General features: G+C 43.7%; 1 protein-coding gene across 3 annotated transcripts in view; it reads right to left on the minus strand.

The window, feature by feature from the left end:
- Nucleotides 1-8,396, minus strand: part of EDIL3 (EGF like repeats and discoidin domains 3) — a 229,776-nt gene extending 221,380 nt beyond the window's left edge. For all 3 annotated transcript variants that reach the window (XM_017806317.1, XM_017806318.1, XM_017806316.1), the window contains exon 1: nt 8,140-8,396. In XM_017806317.1, the coding sequence (XP_017661806.1) occupies nt 8,140-8,206 (67 nt within the window). In that variant the 5' untranslated portion in view covers nt 8,207-8,396. The remainder of the gene's footprint in view (nt 1-8,139) is intronic.
- Between the last annotated feature and the right edge of the window lie 4,110 nt (nt 8,397-12,506).

Consider the following 12,506-nt stretch of genomic DNA (forward strand, 5'->3'; position numbering starts at 1 on the left):
AATCTAATATTCCCTTGAAATTGTTCAAATAAACAGCATTCTGTGGGTTTGAAACAGTTCCAGAATAGTATCCGAAAGCAATCAGCTAGTAGGTCTCACTTTTTAACCTAGAAAAAGCCTTGTGAGGCAATCCTGTGCAATTCCTCACACAAGTAAGGAGTCTGACAAGTTACATTGCATATAATATTTTCTCCATCTGTATTTCAAAAGCCTGAGCTGAAAAAGGAGTAAAAAGAAAAAAAATACATTTTGGAGCCCTGTCTAGAACACATTGCCTAGAAACAATAATAATTAACTAGAAAAACAGAAAACCAAAAACAACTGACAAAGAAATTAAAGCGCTGTGGTCTATAGGACTGTAACACAGAATAATTAGGGAAGAAACTTGGATTAAAGGGTCTGGTTGTATGCAATGATCATAGAATCATAGAATCAGCTGGGTTGGAAGGGACCTCTGAGATTATCAAGTCCAACATTTGATCCACTACCGCTGCGGTTGCTAGACCATGGTACTAAGTGCCACATCCAGTCTCATCTTAAAAACCTTCAGGGATGGAGAATCCACCACTTCCCTGGGCAGCCCATTCCAATGCCTGATTACCTTCTCTGTAAAGGAATTCTTCCCAATATCCAACCTAAACCTCCCTGACACAGCTTAAGACCATGCCCTCTTGTCTTGCTGATGGTTGCCTGGGAAAAGAGACCAACCCCCACCTGGCTACAACCTCCTTTCAGGGAGTTATAGAGAGTGATGAGGTCTCCCCTGAGTCTCCTCTTCTCCAGGCTGAACAGCCCCAGCTCCCTCAGCCTCTCCTCATAGGACTTGTGCTCCAGTCCCTTCACCAGCCTCGTTGCTCTTCTCTGGACCTGCTCCAGCATCTCAATATCCTTCCTGAACTGAGGGGCCCAGAACTGGACACAGCACTCAAGGGGTGGCCTCACCAGCGCTGAGTACAGGGGAAGAATTGCTTCCTTGGGCCTGTTGGCCACACTGTTCCTGATCCAGGCCAGGATGCCGTTGGCCTTCTTGACCAGCTGGGCACACTGCTGGCTCATGTTCAGCTTCCTGTCAATCCAAACTCCCATGTCCCTCTCTGCCTGGCTGCTCTCCAGCCACTCTGTCCCCAGCCTGTAGCGCTGCAGGGGGTTGTTGTGGCCAAAGTGCAGGACCCAGCACTTGGCCTTGTTGAACCTCATCCCACTGGAATCAGCCCAACTCTCCAGCCTATCCAGGTCCCTCTGCAGAGCCCTCCTGCCTTCCAGCTGGCTGACACTCCCCCCCAGCTTAGTGTCATCTGCAAATTTGCTGATGGTGGACTCAATAACCAGCAGTGACAGACGCCGTTGTAGATGAGGGAGAGACAGGTTGAAAGAAGTAAATGCTAAACAAAAAATAAATCAAACATCTCCTATTTCTTATTTTTCATGCTCATGCTTGGTGTGTGCAAGTCCTATCCAAAAGTATTTCTTGTGTTGTCTGTTGTAGCTTCACGATTGCAGAAACCCAAGACATGGGTAATCAGATGGCAGAAATTACTGTTATTTATACACTGCTGTCAGAGCTCTCCATAATTACGCAGGTTGACACAGCATCTTGACAACGATAAGAAAAAAAGCAGTTTTTGTAGAAATTTTGTCAGCCTACTTACACAGCAAATAAAATTACTGTAGCTAAAAATTGGCAAAGCAGTCATCTCTTTCAAGGTTTTTTTGTCTGTCAAAAAGTTACTATTATGAGAATACTCAAAAGATATATAAAAAAACCCTCTCTGTCTAAACTCTAGCCAGTAGGGCCACAATCTGGCTATGCACAAATGCCTTGGGCTGTTTAGAACTGAAAACTACCAAGGAAATAGTGAATTGCAAGTGGAGAGGGACAAGAAGAACAAAAGAATGTTATCTGCAAAAACACTAAAAAAGAAGTCCTGCTCTGTATTTAAATTAAAAATTTGGAACTCTCAGGTTCAAATTCATGGTACAAAACACTTTAATAGTCAACACGTGCAGTCCACATTCCATGTGGGCAAGGTACTGTTGACTGCTTAAACTCTTGTATGTACAGAATTATAGTGTTCTGATAAAAGTATTTTCTTGTTAGAAATTTTCTCAGTAGCTTTAACCGAGAGTCATCACTTGATGCAGACACTGCATCCTGGGTGGGTTGTGCCTCTGGATCTGACCCCAGACTTCCACACACCCACCTGGGACCAGAGACAACAGAGAGCACCCCACATCCAACATATCCAATCTCCTATCTGCCCTGGGGGAGGTCTGGCTCTCTCCCCTGCTCCCTGTGGTCTCCAGGGTCTCACACAATGCACACGTTTTTTGCTCATTGGTTTCCTGACAGGACGTGCCAAGGACCCAGCCCTGGCTCTGCTCCAGGAGCGCTGATCTGCCTGATCCTGCTTATCCATCCGCTGCTCCTCCCTGCTGTCATCTGCACACTTCCAGCTGGCTGTTTTAAGTATTGTGTTTAAAAATTGTAACTCCTCAAAACTGAAAATTTGATGTTCTGCTGCTGCAGGTGGATGAGCTTAGATAGTCCAGGATTCTCCATTTAAATGGCACAGATGAACTAGTACTTTCTTCTCTATTTTCAGACAACTTAACCAAATTCTTACATCTATCTATGCCTTAAAAACAAACAAACAAACAAAAAACACTCAATGGTCCCTTATTAAAAAGTTTTAAGGGAGCAGAGTGAGGAATACTATCATTATTCTCAAAAAAAACCAAGGCATTTTTTGGTTGTATATAACTATACTTTTGTTGTATATAAAACCAATTTTTAGTTGAAATACAGAGCTCTGCAAGCTGAGTTCACAGGATGAAGAGATCTTACTAAAACTTCTAAGTATCAGACCAGATGTGAGGCAAATAATTGGATATAACTCTCTAAAGTGAAAATATACTCAAAATACAGTATGTATGCAGACAGCCACTACACATTATGTAAAATTAAGATGTTTTCAGGTGTGTTTCACATGATAATGCATTCACACACATGACATATTAGCTAGATTAGCTGGAGACTTTATTAGATAATCATAGTTTGCTTCATTTCTCAGCTTTTAAAACTTAAAGTATAAGAGCACCCCTGCTGTGATGAAAGGTAACACAGCTTGCTGATTAGAGGGAAGAAAACCCACACAAAAAAACAAACAGGAAAACCCTGTAAATATATCCGGTATATTCCCACAAATCCCAGCAAGACTGGGATTTGATAAAACCTCAAAGCATGAGGAGATGGTGCAGGTTCTGTGCCTCCAGATTTGTGGGATACCAGGGGACAGTTCAAATCCTTGCTCTCAGAGCACCCTGGTCCACAACTGCGCTACTGTTTTTGCATGGACCCATGCTCTGGTCCTGCAATGCAAATGGACAAAAGCTGCTCAACCGTCTACACATATTGTTAGAAAATCAGCTGTACCCTGCTGTCACTATACACTGTAAGTAGTTCTCCCTTAAACATAAGATCCAAGTCTTCTATAAAGATAATAACCTAGACCCATCATCCCTTATTCCTCAAGCTGACAAAACACACTGACTTTAGGGTCCTGTTGCCTTTCCCCTACGTTCTCCCCTTAACTTTAAGTGAAAATTGTGTGTAGGTCATCCAGTATAAGACAGCATTTTCCAGAGGTTTTAACTTTGCAGATGTTGATGTTCTTACAACCCTTCTCTGGGTTTGAATCTTTTTTTAACTCATCTTTTATTTTCTAACAGATCATCTGACTAAGGTTTCACTGTATTTTCACTGTGAACATGTTTTGAAAGTTGAAATAAATTACCCGTTTGTTGTTCAACTCATATTTATTCAAACTCAAGCTGGGCTTCAAGTGTGCTACAAACAAGTCCAGTATCATAGAATCACATAATCATAGAATGGGTTGGGTTGTGAGGGACCTTAAAGATCAACTCATTCCAACCCTTGCCATGGGCAAGGACACCTTCCACTAGCCCAGGTTGCTCCAAGCCCCATCCTACCTGGCCTTGGACACTTCCAGGGATGGGACAGCCACAGCTTCTCTGGGCAACCTGTGCCAAGGCCTTACCACCCTCAAGCCAAGAATTTCTTCCTAATATCTAATCTCGCTTCTAATACAACACTAACCATCCGTTAAGATTCCACAAATACTCCTGGCTCTGTGCCTTACCTGAGTGTGAAACATCTAAGAACACAAGAGGATTAAAACAGTAACATACTAACGCCTATGTGACTCACAATAAATTTGAGAATAACATAGACTTATCTCCTGACTCTTGTAGTTTCTTAAACTCCACTTCCCCGGACATCTTCACTCTGAAAGGGTATCAGGGTGTGAATTTTTTACTGCTGTTGTACGGACACGTGCTGCATAAACAGTTAATTTAAGGCATAAAAATCACCCTCTTAATAGAAGGTCATTGTTTTTTGAAATAATTTTCAAAGTGGATCATTTCCTTGATTTTGAACCTGATGATAACTGGAAAAATGTGGAGGAGGGAAGATAAGACAGTACCCCTTTTCACTATGCTGCCATTGATACACAATCTTGTATGAAGTGTACCCCTTGAAAAAAGACATAAAGGATAAGGACATAAAGGGTAGTGAAACAGGTAGCTGGACACATAAAAAAACCCCAACTAATAATACCAAAACTATTAATACCAGTTATAACAATGCATGGCTTGACACCAAATTCTGTCCTGGGCTGACCAGACATGTACAGAATGCAATAGTATATCCTCTATATGCTTTCTGGAGGCTATACAAGCAGTCATGGAAAATCAATTTGAATACAAATGTAATTTGTTAAAAGAACAGTGAAAATCATTATGCAGGGTCACACTGTCAGCAGTTTGTGGTGAAGCAATTGCCGTCCAAAGATGCAAAGACACTTGGTAAAACAGAAGAATCTTGGTCTTTAAAAGTCTCTGTGATCTTTTCAGCCTTTTAGTATAGTTACATGAGAACAAAGCCACAGTTTACCTCTCATTTTCCAGCACTCTTACTCCTTGCAGCTCATTCCAGCTGCAGAAAGAGGCTTTATAGAAACTTCTAAGCCTCAGAGAGAGTGAAGGTTCCCACTGAAATGGAGAAAAAGCAACATCTTTGAAACTGTTCCTTCCAAGTTGTAAAGTATTTATCTTGGGCTGACAGGACACAGACATAAAATAAAGAACTAGGCTTGACTGGTTTTGGCAATGTCAACATCATTTTTAGACACAGCACACATAAAAATTCAGCAGCCTGCTAAGTGGAAAAGGATGATACAACTTAGGGATCAGCTTCACTATAAAGATGACTCAAATGGTAATTTTTCAGAAGGTCCTGTTGCAAAGCCATTTATCACCAAGACATGGGATATACCGATTTTCTGTGCACTTACAGCATCATTACCATAGCTGATCAGCTTACCCTATGGCCTGAGGTAAATCTGGAGACTGAAACAGCCATCGGTTTTAAATTATGTTTTCCTTTCCTTTGATCGCAATATTTACTGACTGTTCTGAAAGGTATTGGCTTATTTGTCCCTAAAAATAATACATGGTGGGGATTAAGGAACCTGTATTACAGTACATGAGATACACTACATTTTTTCCACCTGCAATAATCTCTTGTAGTCTGTGTACTCACCCTGGTAGTTTCTGTCTCATCCACTGCAGAGCAGAACACCAGAGTGGTTCTCGTTCAAATTTGACCAAGGAACAACAGCAACAACAGTAAATGCAAAAGCTTACAGCTGTTTTGAAATATGTGTAAAAGGACATTGCTTATTAAATGCACCTACAGCTGTCTTGCAAACTAAGGGGTAGAAGTCACTGCACCCTTGAAGCCTGGTTTCATCATGTGCTTGCATATAAACACCTCTGAAGATCAGGCTCCTGTTACAGTGCATGAGATTGCAAATTTATTAGACTGGCCAGGAAGAAGAAAATTACAGTCTCCCATTGAGATGACTTTTTCAACATCATCATTATCTCTCAATTTTCTCACCCTTCTCTCTCCCTTAAAAACAACAACAACAAGACAAAAAAAACCCAGACTTGCTGATATACTATGTATTTGTACCAAACACAAAAAGCAAAAGATGTTTTTAAGACATTATGAGTAAATACGATTTTGACTTCCATCATTACTTTGCAGAGCCCCAACAAAAAAAGCAGTTGGTATTGTTCTTTAACAGTAGGCTTGAAATGCAGGTCAGTAATGAAGTCTATGACTTAACTTTGATCTGCACTTGGAATTTACCCCAAAGGGTGGGGAAGAACTAGCCACTGCACTTCTACAGATTTTCATCGTACACCATTATTACATTAATGGGCTCGCCAGCAAGTGATGTTGAAACAATGTATAGGCAAGTTTTGTATTGTTCAAAACCTGCTTTCTAAAGAGTTTTGACTTACAGAGTCATTGTAACTTTCAAAGGATCTATTAAAAGTAAACGTTATGACAGCGTGCAAAATTAACCCAGTATATCAGACCTGTCAAGCAACATTTTGCTCTGTTTCAGCAGAAAGAAAAGACTGTATAATTTTCTTCTGTTTCATTTGAAGAGCCAAGGACAAACCTTCAACTGAAAAGCTTAAGCAATCACAGAGCAAATGGATTTTTTTCCTTCCTATTTCACTCCTGCTAGAAAATCTATTAAGTTCTCTCTGTTCTGAAGTTACCTAAAACCATGACAAACTGTAGAATTTAATGAGAAAATGTCCCAGATGTGAACTACAGTCCTACAGAAGCCCGATGCAAAGCACGACAAGTCTAGACTTCGTGCCACACACAGCTATCTTTTGTTTAAAAAAAAAAAAAAAGAAAAAAAAAGACTTTGGGGAATAATCTGGAGGTACAAGGACACATTGCATAAGATATCACGTGCTCACTATAACTGTATGAATGTTACCGGATTTTGAGAATCCACCGTGCTGAATAATTTAAGGTCTAATAAAATATTCAGCTTTACTGATACACTGGTTTCATTAAAAAAAAAAAAAAAAAGTGAGGGGAGCAGGTCTAAAAGTCAATGGGAATATTCATTAGGACAACAGTTGTTCTTCTAAGCTCAGGAAAGGTACAAGTGGGAGGATAAAAAGGTCTCCAAGCCGGGTGGAATCCCAGGGAGGGACAGAACATCCGCGGCACAAAGAGAGGTCGAAGAGGAGGAAAAGGCCCCGCGGAGGGACGCGGGGGACAGGAGAGGACCCTTGATGGTTCCGAGGGAACCCAGGGTGGTCCCGGAGCCCAGCCCAGCCCCTTCCTTAGCAGGTGTCCGAGCGGGAGTCATAGGTTGGACTGGATGATCTCAGAGGTCTTTTCCAACCTAACTGATTCTGTGATGCAACGGAATGGGCAGTGATCGCCCACGGCCCCAGGCGGCCCCTTCTGCTGCAGGGGGACCAGTCTCACACCCCCTCCTCCATCAGCTCGCCACAAGATGAGCTCCTACAACTTTTTTAATGTGAGGAGGGAAAACCCTCATAGCCCGCACTAACTAATTATTATAAATAATAAAGAGAACTCCCAAGAGCTCTAAAGTTATCTTTCTGGGTTAGGGTTGGCTTTCTAATTCTTTTATTTTTTTTTTCCCCTGGAAGGGGGTGAGACACCCAGAAGGCGCCGTTGGTGTTTTAGGTGGAGATGCCCTAATTAGGAGGCAGCAAAAGGGTCGCCTGGCAAGAGCTACTCGCTGCTGCCGAGATGCTGAAGCCCCCGAACGTGTTCGCAAAGTGTTCCGCGGTTTGCTGGATATGTGTCTTGGAGCTCAACAGCCTCCAAATTTACAATGAAGACTGGTGACTGGGGAGGGTTGGCGAGGGGAGGAAGGGAAAAAAGAGACGTGGAGAGCTCTGCGGATATTAAACGTAATCCAGACGAGAGGCTGGGAAGATTTAAGCTCTCACACCGTTCCTTTCCCCTCTATTTAAGCATAGTTTCAAAAACAGAACGCATCTGAGGATGGATCTTCCTCCGGCTTGTGTTTCAAACGCAGATATTTAAAAAAAACCCCCATACTTATCTACAGAGAGAACAGACGGCGGTAGCCGGCTCTGAGCCGCCTCCCCGCACTTGCACTCGGACTTTGCGGGAGCTCCGGTGTGACCCCAATCCCCGGTCCGTGCCCGCTCCATCCCCGGCGGCCCCCGGGCGCTCACCTCGGGCGGGGCGCGGCGCCGCCAGGCTCCCGCAGAGCGCCAACCAGGCCAGCACCGCGCGGCTCATCTTTCTCCTCTTCCTCCTCCTCTCCGCCGCCTTTGCCGAGGGATGAGAGCGGTGCCTCCGCCCGGCGCTGCGCTGCGAGGATGCTAAGGGAGGGTCCAGGTTCCCCGGCCCAGTGCAGCCTCCGCTACGCTCCCACAGCCGCTTTCAGCGCCCTATGCGCGGCGCGGAGCCCGTCCCGCCGCCCGCCCGCTCTGCGCGCCCGCCAGGTGCCGCCGCGCCGCCAGCATGGCCCTGTCTCCTCCTCCTCTCCCTCCTTCTCCTCCTCCTCCTAGGGGCGGTGCCGCGGGACACACCCCGGCCGCTCCCCGCCCGCGATGCGGTGTGGGACGTGGGATGTGGGATGCGGGATTAGGGATGCGGAATGGAGCGCCCAGACAGGGATGGGAACCCCTGGCTCATCGCGCGGATGCTCCCGCAGCGCCCTGTTTGTGCTCCCTGTATCCTTGGAGTTCCCCTCCCGTGGCTTAGTCCCTGTGGGTACCTGCCCTCTTCTATCAGTTCACGCAGGTGTTTTACCCTCCACACAGGTGTTTTGCCTTCCATGGAGGTGTTTTGCCCTCCACAGGTGTCCCGTAGGTGCTGTCCAAGTCATGCACTGCCTCAGCTTAAAACTCTTCCTGAACATCTAGACAGGGAACTTGGATAGAATCACAGTTATGAAATGGTTCGAGTTGGAAGGGACCTCAAAAGTCATCACATCCCGTGGGCAGGGACACTATCCACTAGACCCAGAAGATGTCTGTTCTTCCACTCCTCTCCCTCCCCAGGTAGGATGCTGTCCTGCCCACTACTGAGAGGAAGCTAAAGCAAAAATGCAAGACGTGGTGAAATTTCAGAAGTAGTGCAAGGGGAGGATGGGAAGGTCTGCTGTCAGACCACTATGCACTTTTTTATTCTTATCTCTTTTCCCTAAGTGGGTATATGGAGCTACAAGAGTGAAAAAAACAAAACAAAACAAAACAAAACAAAAAACCAAACCAAACAAACAAACAAACAAAAACTAATTGCCCAGTAGTCGTCCAAAGTCTCTTCAGACATTTTACGTCTGTAATTTGCATCCGCTCTACATTCCCTCATAGCAAAAGACCCCAAATTAATATTATATTAAGATATAATGCAATTGCCGAGTGAGAAGGATGTACTGAGCAGCACTGCGTTGTTAAGAAGCATTTCGGCAGAAGCTGTGGGCTGGTTGCATGACAACAAGAAGAGAGATCGTGAAATTAGGAGTGGAAACGACCCGTTAAGTCGTTTGATCTGTTGGTTATTTTGGCTGGCACCTCAAAGTAATTCCAGCATTTCATTTTGCAACCCCTTTGTCTGCCATTAAACGCCTGTCAGTGGCAGGGTGATAGCCCTTCCCTAAAGCTCTGGTTTTACATCTCAGCTAGCAATTAATCACATTTTTCTTTGACATTGAAAGTGTTTTGGTTTCAACACACTGCATTGTCAGTAAAGATTTAAAAGGATCAGGCTTTTTTGCGCTGGTTAAAGTATGAAATTAACAGAAATAACACACCTTCATAAAAAGCATTTGACATCCAGAATCCCAGAGCATTTTCTGCTTGCGTGAAGACCAGTGGTGCACACACCAAGTGTGCACTGCACCCTTCATGAGGGCACAGGCCTCTCCAGTGGCCCTCAGCCAGCGGTGGTGGGGCACTGCAGAATTATCCATCCAGTTAGGACAGATAAAGGGGAAAAAAAAATCTCCCCTACATTAATTCAGCCCACGCCGGTGGAGAAGATACGTTTTCACAGGCTGCAAAACAGCGTTTCTCTGTGGACACTCAGTAGCTTGTAACATCCACCAAAACTTCCACTGTCTTCACTATAATGTGCACAATTCACCTGGCAGCACTCACGTGGGCTGCAGTCATGCCTTGGTTTAGCTGCACAGACACACCTACGATTGCATCACTACCTCCACAGCAACTTGGATTTTACATGTTAGTGTCCATGTCAGAGATCTCCCGGAAGAACTGCTGTCTGGAAGAAAAATACTTTTATTTCTCCCTGAGGGTTGCTTTGCTGTCAGTACAGAGATAGTGGAAATTTAGGAAGCCTTAACAAACCTCCTGATATTAATGCATCGTTTCTCCACAGCAGTGCTAATTTTACTGCTTATCTCTGTTTTACAACCAAGAATCCAGCTGTCACAGGCATGCTGTGGCAGCCCAGCATGCCTGCACCCCCAAGTGGCAGACTTGCCTGTTTTTTTTTTATTTTTCTTGAGGGACTAATCCTGTAATGCACCCTCTTTATTCCTCCAATTAGGATAAATCTAAAGGGCCTAACTACACTCGGTACTGGGAAGCCTTTTTCCGTTGAGAGCCCTGTGCAGCTGATTAAAATGACACAGTAATAGTTTCTTCAAAGCCAGGCATTGTTTATTCATCCAAAAGGGATGAAACAACAAAAGGCTTTTATGTCTGGTTCTTACCTAAAGTGCAATGTGGTTTTGTTTTCAGATTTTCAGTCAGTTTTATTCAATAAAATCCATTTCCCCACCTCATAGTAATAAGACTGTTCCTGCAACTTTCTTGCTGCCACACTCGGCTCAGCTTCTCTTTAAGTGCTGCTTCCTCCTGCTTGTTCTCCTGTGTTCCTGGAAGGACCTTGGCTGGGGGCTGCTGCAGGAGGTCTCCTTCATCTGACACTTTCCTTCTATCCCATTTGCTTTACTTAGCACAGGGCAACACATCACCCAGCTCCAGTTCAGCACTGTGAGGATGGCTCCAAGGTGCAGACTGTCCCTCACAAATCAAATGTAGTAATGACTTGTACCTAGGTTTTCTTAGTGTGGATTTCATGATATGTATAAGCCAAACTGTGCTACTTACTGTTCTAGCCTGGGTTTCACCCAATAATTCCTTCGCTGTTGTGCTGTGGGCTCGCAGTTCTTCAGTGCTGCATAGCCAGTATTGTCATCAGGGTTGTTGTGGTTGCAGCATCTCCCAGCACTCTCCTTCTACAGTGGCCAGTCCCTGACCTGACCTTCTCAATGAAGAAGCTGAGCTGACGTCCTTCATTGTCCTCTAAAGTCCAGAAAGAGTGTATATTTGCCATTTCTAGAGTATGCTTTTCTTGAAGCAATAGCCTCATTGACAGCAGGAAAACATGCCTTGTGACTGTCCTTTGTAAATACTATAGTATGCAAACATCATTTCTATGGGGGAAACCCCAGGACCAAAGGCATCCTGACAGTTCTCTTTCCCTTATTCTTTTACATGTCTGCAAATCCTTATTGTGTTCCCAACAGTAAAGGCACTTTGCTGAAATATGGACAAGATGGGACTGGGATGGCACAAGCCATTGCAGCTGAAGCTGACATTCTCACCTTTTATATCAACATTAATATTTATTCTCAATACATAAACACTTTTTTTTTTTTTTTTTTTTGATATTTAACTGCAAGGCAAAATTCTTCCTTCAGTCATCTGAATTCATGATGTACTTTATGCCTTGGAATTTTAGACCAAAGTGGGCTCAAGAGCTGCCAGATATTAATCCTTAATAATTCTATCTTCCTTTTTTTGCCATCCATAGTGTGAACATAGGACATGAAGACTACTTTTCATTTTCCAAACTGTTTCCACTCTTCAGGACAATTTCTGCTGAATTTTACTTAGCTGCATTTTTCTACCCAAATATTTATTTTATCTGTTTACTAGTCGCTCAGGGTCAAGAACTCCTGTGCACCCATTTTTTTTGTTCTTACATCTAAATGATCAGCACTTTTTAAGCATTTTTAATCAGACAAGGGACCATGGGGACTGCCGTGGGGATCTGCAACATCCCTCCCTTAGGCTAAGGATCCCTATTGACCTTCCGGAGTAGAAGAGGTAGAGTGGAGAGACAGATCAGCTGCTATTTATCTAAGGCAAACCCGCAATATTTTCAACTGGGAAAGAGCTATTCCATGGCTGCTAATGTCCCCAGTGTTTTCCTCCATCTTACTTTGGTGAGTAGTTTATTTTTCCTGCATTATTTTCTGTCTTGCCTCACATGCTCAAATTAACCCTTTGAAGTCCTGCAGTATATTAAACAGAAAAAAATTATATCCATTAGAAATATAGGCAGCCACAGAGCCCTTATATAAAGAGTCATCAGTGAAGGAACTAGAATAACAGATCTGAAAGTGTGACATGAAGATGTTTTTAGCATAAGAAACAGAATAATGGTTAATGTTCAGTAGTAGTGACATCAGGTCTAACACTTGTTACACAAAAGATGAACCAATAATTCCCACCTGTGCTGCAGCAGAGAGAAAGAGCTAATCCTTACTGTTTGCCAAGCT

This window comes from Lepidothrix coronata, unplaced genomic scaffold, assembly GCF_001604755.1.
Source record: "Lepidothrix coronata isolate B3197 unplaced genomic scaffold, Lepidothrix_coronata-1.0 Scaffold14, whole genome shotgun sequence".
NCBI lineage: Eukaryota > Metazoa > Chordata > Aves > Passeriformes > Pipridae > Lepidothrix > Lepidothrix coronata.